The sequence below is a fragment of the Taurulus bubalis genome (assembly GCF_910589615.1).
Source record: "Taurulus bubalis genome assembly, chromosome: 9".
NCBI classification, from domain to species: domain Eukaryota; kingdom Metazoa; phylum Chordata; class Actinopteri; order Perciformes; family Cottidae; genus Taurulus; species Taurulus bubalis.
Window position 1 is genome coordinate 19205193 of NC_136597.1, and position 18418 is coordinate 19223610.

An 18418-nucleotide genomic window follows, 5' to 3' on the forward strand; every position below is an offset into this window, starting at 1 on the left:
TGCTGCTGCTGCTGCTGCTGCAGGGACCGGGCCGTGGAGGAGCCACACAACAGACGTCAAAGAAACGGCGCTCCACAAAGGAAGGAGGGCAACGCAGGACGCGTGTGTGCCGAGAAGCAGTGCCCTAGATATGAATAACGTCTGAGTTACTCTGTCATCCAGGCTCCTTTCATGCCGTTTCTCGACCCTGCACCTGGACAAACAAAGGGAATGCAGCCCATCTCCATGCGTAAATGGAGACCCATCGGCGCATATTCGCTGTACTTTTTCCATTATGCGTGCAATAAATTCTGCTTGTCACTCGTCCTGTCCCATGACCACACTGGTATAGATGCATTCTAGACTTCCTCATACTTCATATCTACCATGAGTGATGGCGATGCCTGCAGAATCTGACAGTACCGGTGCGCAGAGCACTCGTGAAAAAAGCTTCAGCGCACCGGATCGCAATGGTTATGTGAAAACATGTGTCATCCCACTGTGCAGTGACCGAGATTACGAGTCGTGGGTGAGGCTAATGTTCACCAAAATATGGAGTTCCCAGAGACTCCGGAGTGCGGTGTGTGTGGGGTCGCTCTCGCTTTTTCTCGCTCTGCTGGTCAAATGTGCAGACTGGAGAGCTGGAGCCAGCAGCAGCAGCGCTGACAACAGACTCTCGCATTCATCGTCTCCCCTTCACTTGGTCTCAGGCTGCGCGGCGGAGCTGTTGCAAACTTGCTGGAGTGTTGTTTCCCCTTTGTTCACCCTCGTGTGTGCCTTCTTTTGGGTCGGCGTGTACTTAATCCGCTGCGGGGTCCTCATCCAGACCGCCCTCTCCCTCCTAACCTTGTGCCACCTGGGCGAAGCGGCGGCGTGGTCTCTCCTGGACGGGACAGATGAACAGCTGTTTTCCTTCACGACAGCAGCCGCGGTCGTGCTCATCTGCGTGGCCACCGGCGCACTCATGGTAGCGCGGCTGAATCAGGGCATATCTGTGGTCGTTTTCATTAGCCTGGTCAGGACTATCTCACTCTTCTCGCTGCACAAAGTGCGGGCCACTTGGAGACCGTACGTAGCGTACCTGGTTGGAGTGCTGGGCATCCTGCTGGCGAGGTATGCTGACAAGCTCCTTCCCAACCAAGGGAGACACAAGGAGGGCTGCACCCCCGTGACTGGAGCTAGGGAAGAGATCCCTGTGTTTAAAAGGCGCAGGAGGTCCAGTTCTGTGATAGCCTCAGACATGGCGCACAGTCAGTCCAACAGTAAGTCACATCGCCGGACCTCTCTGCCATGCATCCAGAGGGACCAGGTAAGAAGTTTCTGTCCCATTCAACTTTTCTATTTCTGCCTTGTTTTCTGCTTTCCAGTGACGAGTTTTGTGTTTGAGGCGAGGCGAAAGCAGGGAGCATTGGATTGGCAATTAAAAAAAAGGACTGTTGGGCTTTTATGACTAATTTGAATTTGCATTATTATTATTTTGTATTATTATTGTCATTATTGCTGTTAATGCATATCATATTTAGGGTTGCGTGTCATGTGTAGTGTACCACACAACAACAACCACAACAATAATACTAATATTAATAATGATGATAATAAACATACAAATGATAGTAATCATTATAATGAGCTAATAGTATGTGTTTACATGTCATGCTCCTGGTTTACATTGCAGTGGGTATTATACAGTTTGCTTTAATCTTTGCTCAGCTGTTTTTCTCTGATCTGCACAGATCATCTTTGGACTGATATCTTTTCATATTATGTTGAGCCACTTGCAGCCATTTGAAGGCAAACAATTTACAAGATTTTTTCTTCTTCATCTTCTCAGTAACATTGTTACAGTAATGCTTCATTAGATTTTCTAGCATAAAAAAAATACACATTATCTCCTACTAAAATGATCAATTAGGCCACATTTTCCAAATTCTTTCTCTAAAAACGTTGCACCCATGAGACCAAGGTGATCATGTATTCATGTATATACAGTAAAGTTTACATTTGGTATGTTGTTGCTGAAGGGAGATGCTATTTTAGAAAGAGCTTTCAAGTGCTGATGAGAAAGGGAAGCTGAGGACACGATGCCAATGATTCATCTCATCCCTAATTATTTATGTCAAACATTCTCCCCAGATGATCTCTGAGCCACTGCCACAGAACTGACAAATGCATTATTATCTTTCTGTCCTGGACTTTAATACCACTTGCTCCTCATCACTTATCGGGGATTGCAGTCCTTAAACTCCAGGAATGTAGCAGCTGGCTTTTAAACCTCCTGTGATACTGATACACATGCATACCTGTGTTAAAAGGAGAGAAGCTGACTCATATCAGCTCCTCGGGCCTCCTTATGGAAAATCAATGAGCATGCTGAGCATGTGGATTGGAAACAGATTTTTGGAGTGATCAAAGCTCTCGTTGTGACCTGTGAGTGCGGTCGGGTTGGAGATGAGAGGAGCTCTGTCGGCCCGGCCACTTGAAAGATGCCCTCAGCTCTCAGGGCCCGTTAGCGTTGTAGTGTGCTTGTTTGTTTTCCTTTGTGGTGTTACTCACACACTCCTGCATACACAAATAGGGAAATACTCTTAGATATTTTAAAGTTAACGCTTTTCTCTGATTTAGGTTTGATGTCTCAGCTGAAGCTTATTCAAGTGTCAATCATTATTAATTTGATATTCTGTCGTTGGTTTGCTGCAGTGAGGATGCATCTTTGTTTTTTTAATAAGCGATGACCTGGAAAATGTCTGACTGTAGAGTGAAGAGTTACTGCATGGCTGTAAACAAGCATGTGCACAGATGGCAGATTGTTTTACTCTCTGCTCTGTTTTAAAGATCATTGTTGCAAGTGATGGAATTAAACAAATACAAATATGTATTGATATACACACAAAAAAATACATTACTACACTTATTTGTTTGTGTATATGTTGTTGGTGTTGTTGCATTATAGATAATAAAGTTATAGCTTTTTTTCTATAATCTCTGTGGTTATGCAATACAAAACAGGAAGAAAAAAATGGATATGCGTAAGTGGAAAAACAAATTAAAAATGTCTTCCACTTCACACAATAATGTTTCCATTATGGTAAGAGAAAACATGGGCATTAGACAACAAGCTGTAATAAATTTGCTTCTTTTCAGTCGCAGCAACGCACTATTTCAAAGACGCCGAATGTGTAAAAAACAAGAGGATGAATGCCATAGCTTGTGGATTCAGACCCCTTTACTTTAAGGGATTCAAGATGGGGTTACTCAGAGAACAATAAAAACAGCCTTAAAATTAAGACATTAGTCGTAAACAGCTACTATTGATGCAACTGTGGCAATTGACGCGTTTTTCTTGTGCTTTAGATTTTTCTTCTTGCAGTAATGTCCCAATAAAAGCTAAGCAGGATGGAACCACCACAAAAAAAAAAAAAACAATGCAGACAATATCACGCAAAGATGCTAAACATTGCCAGCATCTCTGACTCTTCTCTGCTCTGTCACCTGGGCCAGGCTGGAGCCCTCTGCTGAGTGATGCTCTCTATTACATGTGTCTGTTGTGTCACATAAAGACAGCAGTGATCTGACTGTCTTGACAGTACGTGAAGGTTAAGAATTAATTCAATTTTTTGCCACGAATCCTGAGTGTTCGTTGCATTTGCTCTGATCTTTGGTGGTGGTGCTCAGCAGTTGAGCAGCCTTCCTGTAATTGAGACACACATGGCGGACATATGCCGTCTTAACCGTGTCTTGTCTGTGTGGTCTGTAATGTGTAAACAAGCCCATGCTGACCCACACTAGTCATCACCTCGCTCACACGGGGCTCTGGCCTCCCTAGGGGAGGTCGACGCACGTTTGGGGGCCACCGTGCAACCGCCACATGGTGACTGGAGCAGCGCAGCATAACGTGTCTCACCGACTCTGCCTGGAGGCCAAAGTGTAGGCTAACTGCATGGCGGTACTGTGGCCAAACATTTTCCAAGTACCGCTTCTCAGTGAGATGATCTAAAGAGGCTGAATGACGTTTGTGTTTTTGCTGTGTTTAATAGAGTTACGATGTTTTAAAGAAGCTGTAAGAGCGGCGTGACTTGGAGTAGTTCTGCACTTTGTTGACGTGACAATGTTTGCACTACTGCCGAGCGTCTGAAGTGTATGAAGAATAGTGTGAGTTTGGAGGGCGGATTACAGTAGATACTTAACTTTTTTTCTTCTAAGGAAGATTCTCCCACATACCTTTTGAGTCTTTTATAAAGGCTTGATAGTCAGATTGATAGTCTTTGTGTAGAAACAGTTTATTCAGAAAATAAATAGAGCTAAGAGGAATCCTTTTGTCTCCTCTTCCTCACAGACCTTAAAGTTGCCATGTTGCCCCCCCGCTGCTCAGCCAAAAACATGCTCCGAGGCTATACTTCACTCCGCACAACTGTAGATTTAATAAACAGTCATTTTCCCTCCGTTTAATTACAAATTGGCTGCCAGCATCTATCAGCTCACTCAGTAGGTACATTTCGCAACGCTGGGGTCGTCCTTCCCATCATGGGCGTAATAAAAGAAAGTAATTATCAGCTGATCTGATAGTGGTTAGTGTGGGCCTCTGTGGGACAGTTCTTCTTCTTGCATTAATACAAAATGACAGGCCAGTCTTCTGCATATTGAACTGGAGTAAGAGGTGTGGATCGCTTTTCACAGTGTGTCAGGAAATATGAGTCCAAGGCTCTCCAGCTGCAGACATCAGCACTGTCATAGAAATTCCTCTCCGCTCCACGGAGGAAAGCAGCCTGCCATGTTACCAGCACACATGGAATGTTTTTAACTAAACTTACCTGAGCTGCGGAGCTGACGAGCCAGGAAGGGGAGGAGTCATTGGCGAGACACTTCTGCTTTTTCACTGATTCTCTTTAGGAGGCGTTCGAAGCCCCTCCCTTTTCTGTCAGTAACTCAATCCCTCTCCACAGCCCTCGACGCGCTGTCCTCTCACTGACACCAACACAAATATTATCCCACCAGAGGAGGAAATTCTTTCTTAACTTGGATGATAAAGATATTCTTGAAATCTATGGTAATGACTTCCTGTGGAATTGGATCCAAACACAATTACTGTTGCTGTTGTAAATGTTTCCTGTTACTCTATTTTTGCTGCACCGTCCATAATTGAATTGTGTTTTGGATGGAGGAGGTTGTTGATAGCCCTTAGGGCAGAGATTTACCACTGGGCCACTGCGCACTCTCATCCCAAACAGCTTGTTTGTATTCTAAACACATAGCCTCGTGGGATGTGTTTTTTTTTTTTTTTTTTTGGACTGGACTGGCCTCTGGGTTAGAAACGGTCTCATTGAGAGCCTCCCCCTACGTTTGGAAAGGAAGCTGATATCAGCATGGGGCTGTGTGTCTTGTGATTGGGCGATCCAGTTCACACTTTCAATCCCCACTCAGTCTCAGTCTATTAGCTGCGCTGTGCGTGTGTGAGGAGGCAAAGGGTGGAGGTATTGGGGTAGGAATGAAAGTAGGTCATTCAAGGTTTTGTTCAGTAGCCAGGCAATACAGCAGGCTTACAACCCCCCTCCTGAATGGTGGAAGAGAGGGTTTAAACCAAGAGTGAGAGCACCTAAATGCTCCTAATAATCAAAGTATCCTATGTTAAAGGATCAGTGTGTAGCTTTTAGGGGGATATATTGGCATACCAGTGTTAATAAGTATGTTTTCTTTAGTGTCTGATCAGTAGAAAATAATAATCATTGTGTTTTCAAAACTTTAGAATGAGCTCTTCGAAGCTAACACAGCGACAAAGTCCACCATGTTTCTACAGTTGCCCAGATCGGACAAACCAAACACTGGCTAGAGAGAGACATTATTATTTTCAAACTTTGCCTCGGTAGTTCTGCTACATGCTTGACACACACGAGGAGTTTCAGTTGGTTGCAATCTGCAACCTCACCACTAGATGCCACTAAACCCCACACACTGCACGTATGAAGTTTAACCGTGAAATTGTCTCTAAACTCTGATATATGTTTACAACTAACATTTTGAGTAATTATTTTACTCTTAGCCTCTCTTCCCAAAAAAGGGCTTGTTTAAATGAATAGTTCAACATTTCGGTAAATATTGCTTCTTGCAGTGAGTCAGATGAGAAGTTTAATTTACGAAATATCTTGTCTGTATGATAAATATGAAGAAACAGACAGTGGTTTATTAGCTTAGCTTAGCATAAAGACTTGAAATAGGGTGAAACAGCGAGCCTAAATTCTAGAGCTAAACCTGTATGACCCTATCTGAACTCTTTTTAGGGATGTTGCTGTGTTCCTAGATCTCAGCCATTAACCGTGTGAGAACAATATTCTGAAAACCAATACCAACGATGGGGAAAAAAATTAAAATAAGACCCAAGTTGTAATAAAGCAGAATTATCATTAAAACTCTACATTACATGGCTGACCATCTGTGTTCAGTTCCTTCATTACCTTAGTTAAAGCAACAACAACAGGAGCTCAGATTCTGGTTCTTGCCCTGTGCTTCTGATCACCTATAAGACAACCAAACCAGAAGTCCAGGACTAAGCCGAGTGCCCCTTTTCCCTCTCTCCCATACCTCTGGCGCGACCATGATCTGGCTCCCTACTGATTACCATGGAAATTATGGAAGGACGTCTGTGTGAGCATGTGTGTGCATGTAAGTGTGTGTGTGTTGCCAGCAGCGTGATGGCTGCCAGCTGCTGCAGGCTGAGAGGTTGAATCCGCTCGTAGAAACACGGAGGGCCTCAAACCACAGACACAACCCAACACAGCTGGAACTGCTAGACAGGCACAGGCCTCCAGTCCTGACACACAGCACACATATTAACACCTCAGGATCCTAATAACTGCCTCACAATTGAATAGAATAGTAGAATCTTAAGCAAATTATTGATGTGTGTGTGTGTGTGTGTGTGTGTGTGTGTGTTAAAGAGTAGATTACACGCTGTACTTTTTTTCTTCCGTTGTCTGTTCTAAACTAAGGCAATTATGTCACTCAAGTTTTCTGTGTTACCATAAGAGACTAGTTCAGTGATGGAGGAAAATAGAATGTTCCTGGCACAAATGTGTGTATGCGTACAGTACGTGTGTGTGTGTGTGTGTGTGTGTGTGTGTGTGTGTGTGTGTGTGTGTGTGTGCTTGTGCATAGGCAAAGACAGAGAAAGAGAGGAGAGAGAGTGTGTTTGTTAAGAATTGGATTTGCATATGCACATATATTAGGTGTATGCATAAACAGGGTTGGGTATTGTTCAACATTTTACAATATAGCCAGTTACGGCACTATTATCATAATGATACTGTTGTTGATAGTTTGATTTAAACGTATATTCATGTTTTACAGAACTCTGTGGAAGCCAAATTTCTCAAATGTCAGATGTTGTCAAAACCCAAGCAGGTAGTAAATACATGAATACACAAGGCTCCATGTACAGTATATGCAGACATATTTCATATGAAAGTCAATTTCAAGTATGATATGCCTGCGCCAAACAGTTCTGAGTACTATTAATACTACTAAACTACCGTACCTCTCACTTGCAATAACAATCACAGCGTTATCAAATACACACTTTAAACATTTATAACAATATTCAGCACTCTGATAGGAATGGTTGATAGGACCCAGGTGCAGGCAAATGGACGACTTTAGAAAACTGTAAAAAACGACTGAAATATGAAGAATACACAGAAACTACACATCTAGAAATGGCTACAAAAAGTTACATGTTTAGTGACAGAATATTGCAGCAGAAATACTCCTCCTTCCAGCTTCAAATGATGGTTGTTTGTTGTGCTGTACTGGAGGATGGTGGTCAGGTGGTCTTCGTCCACTGTTCAACTTTCACATTTCACTAGTTTCTAGAACCTCTTGACGAGGTTGTTTGATTATGAAACAATGCATTTTGTCAAGTTTTTACACTTAATAATAGTTTACCTAAACAGGTAGATCACGAGGGGATCCCAGTGCGTAGATTGGACTGGATCAACTGGGAGTAGGGGAAACAGCTTCAAAGAGAATCAAGTTATTTCTTGGTAGGGCTAAAGCCATCACCTTTCACCTTCGTGCCACCTATGAGCAGCCAAACAAGAGGCTTGCTAACACAATAATACAGGCAAGACTTGCATTTGAGAAATAGCAATATTACATTCTACCACACCCTTTTTCATTTAGCAAAATAATCCTCCCCTCTCACAATAATCAAACAGACATATCTGATAAAGAATAACTATTAATCTATCCATGCATAACTCTCTGTACTTGACCGTTTTTAATAGTTGGTGACGACCAGTGTTTTTGTGTGTGTAATGACTCATTTTGGGACGTTTGATTCCCAGCTCTTTGTACAAAACAAGCCTGTGTTTGCAATGTTGATGCAATGATTTTGCTCTTAAAGGATGGGCAGGTTAATGGGTGCCAGGGGGTATCCAAAAGGACAGCACATCACTTTGGGAAACTGAATTCAGCATGTTCTGCTTTCATCTCTATTTATCCTCCAGAAGGGCTTTTTCAAACACACGAGGAACCCACCTTTAAGACAGTGATCCTTTACATGAGGGGACATTCCTGTGCTTGCCCCGGCGCTAAATGAACTGGAATGTGCAGGTTGAGCAGACCCTGAAGGACAGGCCTGTGGGCCCGTTCACCCAGCCCCCCCCCCCCCCCCCCCTCCTTCCCGTTCCTCCTCTCCCCGCACACCCTGACCTGAGCCAACACCACCATCCTGGGCTGTCACCAGGTGTGCAGCTGGCCTCTGCCGAATGAATGGACACTCTCACATCGCCCCGGGAAGTGTGTGCGTGAGTGTGTATGTGTGCATGTTTGTGAGAGGAAGGTAGCAGCAGAGAGTGGGGGAGAGGAGTCCTAGACGTAAATAGCTGCAGTCAGGAGATGTGTGAAAAACAAATGGAAGAAACAACTGTTAATTTCCCGTCTCAGAGTGTTCACGTGAAGCGGTGTCCAAAAAAATTGATCTCATGGCCTTTGATTGGTGCCGGAGAGGAAGTGCAGCAAGTCCCTCAGGTCCAGTCTGGCCATTTTGTCTCCACTCAAAGCAGAGCAGGCCGCAGTCGCTGCTGCTGCTGCCATCATCCATTTAACCAGCAGGAACATGTTTAACCTCTCCGACTGGGGCCTTCCACTAAATCCAAACATGGTCAGCTATTAATTGATTATACATTTCAGCAGTTTGACAAGGAAGGATGTTTTCAGTAATGGATGATTGTATTTAGTAATCCACCTCCTGTTGGGCTACTGATGACTTCATCTATATAAACAGATTATGCATATGCAAAGTAATCTGTAGGGAGCTGGACAAGTTTTGTGTATTGGAAACATTCAGATTTCCATTTGTAGTCCAAGTAGTATTGACCAATCACGTTTGATAAAGCTTCGTAGGGGCCTTTCTGGAACCCACCGGCTATTGTCTGACCAGGATTTATCTTCATATCGGCTTAATGTTAGCTTGTAAACTGGCTACTTGTGAAGCAATCCAGTCGTACACATCATCTCTGTAGCTCCAGGTTCAAATCTCAATCGGACCGCAAACAATGCGGTCAGAGTTATATAATATACACAGTCATTATTATTACGGATTGATTCATAAACCTTTGAGAAGCATGTTGTATCTCACTGAGGTCAAGGTCATTTTACAACTCATGTAATTTATGTATTAAATCTGATTAATCTGTCAAAATGCATTATATTTTATAAACTGATCTTGTGTTTTGTATAAAATCTTGATCTCTAAAGTAACTAAAATAAAAAATACAATATTTCCCTCTGTCAGCAAGCTGCATGTCTGTCTACTCGATGGCGTGGTGCGAGGAAACGTGTTATTGTAACCTCTGCCTGGTGAGCCCCCCTCCTCGTCCAGCCTGCTGCCTCACTGGCTCGCCATGAGCCTGTCTGTCCCTGCAGCCAACAAGGCTTCTGCTGTTCCCTACTCAATGCCATGTTTTGCTCTCTAAATATGTTAGAGAAAAAAAATCTGTCTGTACATCTGTCTGTCAGTCGGGTTATTTCACCCCTTGCAGCGGCGAGAGTCTTAGGGTTTGGGTTAAGGGCTGTTTTCGTGCAGTCACTTTCAATTAGTCCGATATCAAAAGCAGAATGTATAGCTGCAGCGTTGTGCTGGATTTGCATGATGGTATACAGAGTCTATATGATTTAGACTTTTATGGACACATAGTGTGTATGAACAAACACCAAAGTTGGAATGCTGGTTATGATGCTGAGGTGAACAGTGTGGAGGTATTTTTGTACTTTGGTCACATTTCTGAATCCACTCTGCAAACAGAAACCGCTTACGGTCAGCTCAAGGAAATTTGTTATTTTTATTAATTAAAAATCTACTATTCTAATGTTTCCGATTTGTCTGTATTTGTTAGCACCATTCGTTGGAAAAAGGTCTGCGCACATTATCACTTATTAATGAGACACTAGAAAAAGTTTAGAAAAAGTTCCCCCCCCCCCCAATGTGCTAAGCTCAATGAATATTTAATCAGATTTTTAAAGTGAATGTCGTCTCAAGTTAACTTCCACGTGTTAGATATTTGGTTAAGACAAGACAACCAGAGGGCCCTGATATATTCCCACCACACTTGCAAGAGTTCAACTACACACTGTATTATTTAGTTTGAAAGTGCGAGTCTCGACTCGGTTGTTTGAGAATCGGTGAGACGAAGGCCGGAGCTCTGGCTTGTCATCAGTTTGTCTTCCCTCAACCCTGCGTTGGTCCTCGGCTGAGCAGTGTGATAAAGTGGTGACCCACCTCCAGTTTTTCTTTCCTGTAGACTGGCTAGGCCAAGGACTCATTGATTTGTTGCCGCTATGCTCTGCATTGCCTGGAGACAATAAACGATGTCAGAGCTGACGTGTTCTTGTGTAGGTGACATCCGTTTATACTCGGCCACAATCGATGGCTCTCTCGCAGGCTCTCTTCTGTTCGTGTGTGTGTGTGTGTGTGTGTGTGTGTGTGGTCAGACAAGTGCTGTGTAGTGGAGATAGTGGTCTGTTGGTTCCAAGCAATCATTCCTGCCAAAGATAGCCAAGCTCACCCGCTAATTGCTTTGTGGAGTACAAGCCATGGAAGCTGGTTCAGGTCACATCTCCGCCCGGAAAACAAGACGTGAGCAAAGACGCGCCGTGACAACATGTGAGCCTTGTGATAAGATGCATGGCATTGTTTCAGAAAACTTCAAATGGATCCGCAGCCCTTCTTCTACCCAGATAACCCATAGCCACATGCTGTATGTCTTTGAGAAGTCTCTCTTTTGTTATAAAGAGAGGGAAAGAACACGCATACTGAGCATTTATTTGGATGCTTATGTGCCTCAGGTTTCTCTCTCCACCATCTCTCTCCATAATGTTTTCCGTTAGCTCCTGTTCCATTCATACTCTCACTGACCTTGCGTTGCTCCTCCGGGACTGGGCAGCTTAAATGAAATCTCTACACCTACTGCAGCAGACACCTCTTCTCTTCTCTCTGTTTTTTTTCCTCTTCTTTTTCCCTGATCTGTCCTCTCAATGGACACTAGAAAGAGTTTAGTGTCAGGTCTTCAGCAGCCTCAGATCCTGGATCACAGCTGTGAGACCACATTGCAGATTCAATCTTTTATAGTGAGTCGTGAGTAGTGTGTTGACCTTTTTTTTTATCTTGTTTTTTTTTCACTCTGTTAATAATCAACCCTTCACCTTGCGTCTCGCTGTCATGGCCAGACCCACTTCAGTTTTAAGATTTGAGGATTGTTAGAGGTTTGGCAGGTGATTCATCAAGGCTTTTGGAGAGAGCGTTTCCATTGTCAGGACGAGGAATGGCATTTGGCGGTTTTGGCAAAGCTCCACAAACTGGAGAGGCAGAAGGACTTTTGACGTCATCGGGAAACGTGACCCACTTCTCAAGAGGCGAGGAGCCTTGGGCTGGTTGAGCAGATGTTGCACAGATGATCGTGCGCACACACACACACACACACACACACACACACACTCACTCACACTCACACTTACACCACTCACACACACTCACACTCACGCATGTGCACCTACACTGTGTGCACACTTTCTACTCTGCCTTTATGTTCCGTTAAAATACCCACAGAAAAAGAATCAACAGCCCAGGAACTTAAGCCGGGTCTCATTTGGGTTTGTGGTCGTGACAGGCGAGAACTGGTGTGGGCGTCGGCGTGTGCGCTTGAAAAAGAGGTACAGCATGACAAAAGAGTGTGTCAGTGGGTCATTTAGGTCGTATCTAGTGGGTTTTGTCTATATGGGCCTCAGAGGGGTTCTAAGGAACTAGAAGCAGCTTAATGCCTTTCAGCTACATTGCTCCTGTTATGAATGGTGGATGAAGGGAAGACAAGGTGATGATGGGCCCAAGAGAACTGCTAGTTTAGTTCTTTACTGGCTCCTACTACCTGTCAGCCAGAGGCAATCTCCTCCTCTTCCTCCTCTCTGCCATCACGTTTGCTCTTATAGACGTTGCATAAAGCCTTTCTTTCTGGTCTGGACAGTGTAATAGGCTTTCTTTATCTCTATCTCTATCTTTGGTGGAGACCAAAACAAAGCTAAAAGGAGAGTGCATATTGGACTTACATTTGTCAGGTGGACACAAAAATGTCTCCAATGAATGTTAATGTTGCTTGGTGTCCACTTTGTGTGTAAGATATATACGCAACATTCGCTCACATGTTCAACAGATTTAAATGCTTATAATGTGTAACTGCTGTATTTACAGCTTGTTGCCCCAAGTGGGCAACAAATAAGCTATTGCAGGATTTCGTTAAAAGTTCTACTTTATTATTCGATAGTTTTTTTTGTCCGTTCATTGTTTCTTTATGTGCCACCATGTGGATCAGAACTCAGTCCCCTGTGGGAGATGATAGTGTTTCATCTAATCGAATTTCACCTCGTAAACCTGATACGTCAGAATTTGCGGTGTAACCGATCTTTTATATAATATGTGGTAATGAAGGGAAAAAACTCTCTGGCATTTGACACATTTCTGTTGATGAAATCAAATTGTGGATACAGTATGTTCACAATGCTTGCAGCAATGTTGTCTTTATTGGATGCAGTAGTGGGCTGAACGGTCCAGCCTGCAATCTGAGAGTTCATTTGATTTGTAAATGAACATCACAGGTTTGACTTATTCTCTATACACACAACTAACATCATGGCATTTTCCCTTGAATCTTTCTTCACGATCAGTTGGAGCACTTTTGGTCGATAGTTTGGGATTTCATCTTAGTTGCATCTCTGTCCATAATGGGGTCAGAGCATTTATCCATTGCAAAAAAATTGCATTTATGCACTTTCTGCCAATCCGCAGCTTTTTCTGAGAAAATTCGGATGAATATCCCGGATCTATGGAAAAGGGAAACATCAAAGTCTATTGATCTCAACCATACGCTTGGCTGTGTGCTAATCACAGTATACGTTGATATTGTTTAGCTTTAATCTAGATTCTTTTGGCAGCCGTGTCCTCTTCATTTGTTATAAATCCAATGCTCTATCTGTTTCAGGCAGATGTTGGGTCAGACCCTATTTCTATGTGTTCAGAATTCAGACAAAGTCCAGAAAACAAAATGGTGGCTCCGCCAGTAAGAGGCTGCTCACGCTGTCTATGATGAGCTCATTATTTCTGAAATGTCAGTGGTAATGAAGATTGGTCACCTTCAAGAAGCAACCCAATTTAATGTGACTGAGGTCTTTACGTTCCTCGTCACGCCCTGTTCCTCGCCGTTGTATACTCTGTCGCTGAGGCACAGCGAGCTGAGAGCAGACCCGACAACATTTCATGCTTATTAAGATTATCCCTGCTTCATTTTACGTGTGCTGATATTATTGCTTGGCGGCAGGAATGCGCTTGGATGTCAAAGGAAGTAAAAACAGTCATGAAACACACATTCATGAAACGCACACACCTGCGTAAAAGGGGCCGGAGCCTGTGATGTTGCCACAGATGTAATAAGCACTCATTCATTTCCACGTTGGCAGAATGTTAAGACTGATTCAGGGGCCGGTAGATGAAAAGGTCAGCAGGCTTGTTTTGAGTGAGTGTAAGATTTCCATCATCACGCTGCACGCTCTACCAGGCCCCGTCCAAACTACACAAACAGTGTCTCTAAAGCCCTCGACAGCCTCGATTCTGCCATTAAGTCAATAATCTGCCCTCACTCGCTCCTTCTCGTCCTGCTCTCTCCTCCCCTCACGACTGACCTGCTGTTAGTTTACGTACTTCCCTTTTTACTTACCCTCAACAACGCTTGTCCAAACAGCAGCATAACTTTCCCCCTTATGTGTTTCTCTTTCTCATACCGTGCCGTTTTCCACAATTCTTCCACTTTTCCTCCCCTCCCCTCCCCACTCTTCTCACCCAGCACCGTTCATTGTTTCCAGACAGTGTTGAAACATATTGAGGGAAACGTGTGGAACCTTCGAGTCTGTTTGCAAGGAGAAAGAGAGGAACACACACACACACACACACACACACACACACACACACACACACACACACACACACACACACACACACACACACACACACACACACACACACACACACACACAGAAGTAATTGTTCCAGGAAAGTGGCATCTGTGCAGCCCATTAGACAGGGATTCAGTGGACCAGTATGGGCCTTTTACATATGGTGGTCAGCTGCTGGAAAGGAACTGGAACCAGGGGTCACATTTGAGAGAAAACATTAGGGGAGATGATGCATGTTGGACACACACACACACACACCCTTCAAAGTCCTGTAGTGTCCTTCACCGTGTCCCACACTGGAGCATTGCTCTGGCCGAGTCGTTCATATCCGCAGGTTGTAGCAGACAGCCCTGCGACGTCAACCCTCACTCTCTCTCATTTGGAACCTCAAAGTATTCTCACTCTCGTCCCCTCCAGAGTCACTCCTTGAATCAAAAGCACTGAAAAGTTTGACATTTGTTCATGAGTAAAGGGTGTGGGAGAAAGTGAACTCTGAGAGGCCTCTCATCAGTAGCAACACTGTTATTATTGCAGCAAAAGTCCACCCTACTGTAATGGCTGCTGAAATGGCTCTCTAGAGTGCAGGTCTACTTGACTTTAGTGAGAGAAGAGGAGCAATTGAGGAAGAAAGGAGAGTAAGGGAGTATGTTATAAAGATTCTTTTTGGGAAGTTAAGTAAGAAGGAGTCTTTCTCTTTGGATGCTACAGCTGTGATTCATTAGTATATTTGTGTTGCTAGGTCTGAGTTGACTGGACCATGTATGGACCCAGACCAGGATACTTCCTACTGGGCCAACGGTTCTGCCCCCATATATTTGAACTTTCCTCACTGTTTTTATACCAGAGTGCATAGAGACATTCCTATTAAATGTGTAATGGATAAAACATGATTGTATTGCACTGTATTTATGGCTCATAATTGAGTTTCCTTTCATCTACTCCACATGACATATTTTAATATATATTCTATACATTTTGTTTAAAAAAAACACTATTTGTGACAATGGGCTATGTACATAAAATGTACTTGACTTCTTGTGAGGCAGTGAGCTACGTGGTAATACAGCATTTAACTGAGCAGATGTTTGGTTCTTCCTCTATTGATTAATCATAATGTAATAATTTCTCTTAATGGTGTTTGATAATGATCTTGTGGAATAATGTGGTCCGTTTTTCTGCAACATTTTTTCTGCATTATTGTTGATGCGAAAATCTGATTACTACAACATTAAGTAATCTGGAAGAATTGATAGTCCAAAAACATAAAGGCACTGATTAAAAGGTCATAGACACAGAACATTTGGCATTTGGCAACTTCACATGAATATAGTTAACTTGGTAGTAGCAGTTTGAGATTTTACTGCCATGAAATTGGAATAGATTGCCCATTTAACTTAATATGCTTACATTATAAATATCATCATACGCAATGTGGTTGTAATTCTCAGAAGTTACTCAGTCATGAATTAAATTCAGAAAGGTAACTCAATCACCCGTTTTCCAAAATATTTTTGTCAAGCCTCCAAAATGTAAAAAGGTTAGTTATAGTGAGGTCATGTTATTAGAGCAAAGGTCTAAAGAAAAAAACGGCTCCTTCTGGGTGGTATGCTGTTGGTTACGGTGATATTACGAGAGGTACAACCCTCTGGGAGGATCCTGCTCACGTTGTTTCAATGTGAGTCGTGTCAGAGCACCTGGTCAGAGCCTCAGGCAGCGGATGTGACTGCGCATGCTGCATGAATACGAGACTCATTAAGTTCACTGGCCTGCCAGGTGGACTGCAGCTTGTTCCAGCACATACACACACGGTGCACAAACACACACACACACACACACACACACACACACACACGCACATGCACCATGGTGCATGGTCGTGTACATGTGTGCCTGCTAGTAGTTGCGCAAGTAAGACACGTTCACACACTTTGCAGGGACAGACGGAGGGAGGGAGAGCTACCGACCTTGTAATCAGATCAACTCCAATATGGTATCATTGTAACCAAATTAGTGATGATGCAGAGTATAGTATATCAGGTTTTGGCCTGAGCTCAGTCACATTTGTGGCAGAGAAGTGACATGGAGCACTTGTGCCAAATGCAATATAACTGAACTTGCGTCATGCACATTAAGGACAGTTGAAAATACAGATACTGCAGAGGAAGATAGACTGATGCTGGATGAAGCTCACTCATGTAACTTCAAGTACAAACAAGAGAGAGACAGATACTTTTGACTGGAGCTGCAGATGCAATGTGTCTTTTGATCATTGCTAATCTGTTTCACTCATGCGGACTCTTTGTTTAAAAAAAAATTAGAGAGTGTCATTACAAAGAGAGGCATCCGTTTGCAGTATTTGAAGTCCTTTTACTGTAAAATGACACTCAGACTGGAAATAGTATTGATGTCCTGGCAAGACATTTATTTTTATTTTAGCATTTAAAAAACTGTGAATATCTCTGCATATATTATATTATTTTGTATGGTCTGACTCGAGGCACTGATTAAACATGCATCTTGTCTGTCTTATTAAGAGCAATGTAATACATCGGTTGATTGTTTTTGTATTTTGATGATGGTTTCAACAGCAAAATACGTTTTAAAATCCATCCTTGACGCAGCATACGAGAGAACAGAAATAACTTCTTCTCTCAGATTACTTTTCAACTCAAAGGCTTTTCTGCAGCAGATCTTTACAAAGCTGTTTATCAAGATGTCATACATGTGCAGCTGTTTTAATTTTGGGCACTGTGCATCTGAGAACATTATTTTTCTTGATGCCAGGGACACACAGCAGACTTGGGGTGAAAACACAGTTAATATTATCCCAGCTGAGACTACTGGAGCCAGTCTGGCTTTTTGAGTTCTGGTGACACTCGCCGTCTGTCTATTCCCACCAAATGGTCTTTCTGGTGGGAATGCGTACGGCCCCAGTAATGGAGTCTGGATCACATGTTTGTCTCGGCATACTCTTCTCTGATAGGCCCGTGGTTCTTAATTACCAGAGTGACTGTTTATCCACACTGTTTGCCTGGATCCTTATCAGCCCTAACAGTGTTTTAACTCCCAGTGGAGAATGTGTGGGAGATGGCGAGAGGAAGTGAGCGTGTATGTGTGTGTGTGTGTGTGCGTGTGCGAGTGTGTCGTGACGCACAATAGTGTATATGTCAGCGTGCATGTTTGATGCACTTTGTCAGACATGGGTCAGTGTGTGTGGAATGCAGAACACGCAGATTCTGCCACGATATCTTGGTTGTGTCGATGAGGTTTGTGTTTGCGCTCCCCGTTGTTGAGATGGAGAGTCAGACTTGCGGTCTGCAGTCATTGAGAGGACACTCATGTCGAAGGTTTTAGCGCTGAGGGATGAGTGTTCAAGTTACTGCTCCATTCCTCAGCACCGACGGTATCAAGCAAGTGGTGAATTTGCACGTTTTGCATTCCAAATCAGGAGCCCTTGTAAAAGTGTGACCAATTCACTGTGTCTGGATTGTAAAAATGTTCATGCAGTTTATCATCAGTCTGCTTTTTATTAAAGGTGGAGCTGCTAGTTGGTACTTTGTGTGTGTACACAAGTGTGTTTCCATATGCTTTTATTTGTGTGTATAGTTTATGCGTGTGTGAGTGTGTGTGTGTGTGTGTGTGTGTGTGTGTGTGTGTGTGTGTGTGTGTGTGTGTGTGTGTGTGTGTGTGTGTGTAACTTGAGCTCTGGCCATCTCCCTGTGTGTGAGTAATGGTCCCTGTTTTATTGGCCCGCTCCTCAACAGACTCTATGAGTAATCACATAATGCCTGCTCTGACGTCAGAGCAGTTTCCATGACAACACAGTGCTCCCCACTCTGGGGAGGTGCGTTCATTTTTATTTTTTTCCCCCTACAACTCGTCCTATGTGATCTCAAAGCTCCGGCTCCGGATGAAGGCATTACTCCTTGAGCTAAAATCACCTCCCCCTAATCTA

General features: G+C 43.4%; 1 protein-coding gene across 1 annotated transcript in view; it reads left to right on the top strand.

Moving 5' to 3' along the window:
• Positions 1-373: 373 nt before the first annotated feature.
• Positions 374-18418, top strand: part of LOC306741969 (cGMP-inhibited 3',5'-cyclic phosphodiesterase 3A-like) — a gene marked incomplete at both ends in the record, with an annotated part of 64043 nt that continues 45998 nt past the window's right edge. Inside the window, one exon of the mRNA XM_079224305.1 lies at positions 374-1288. Within this exon, the coding sequence (XP_079080431.1) occupies positions 374-1288 (915 nt within the window). The remainder of the gene's footprint in view (positions 1289-18418) is intronic.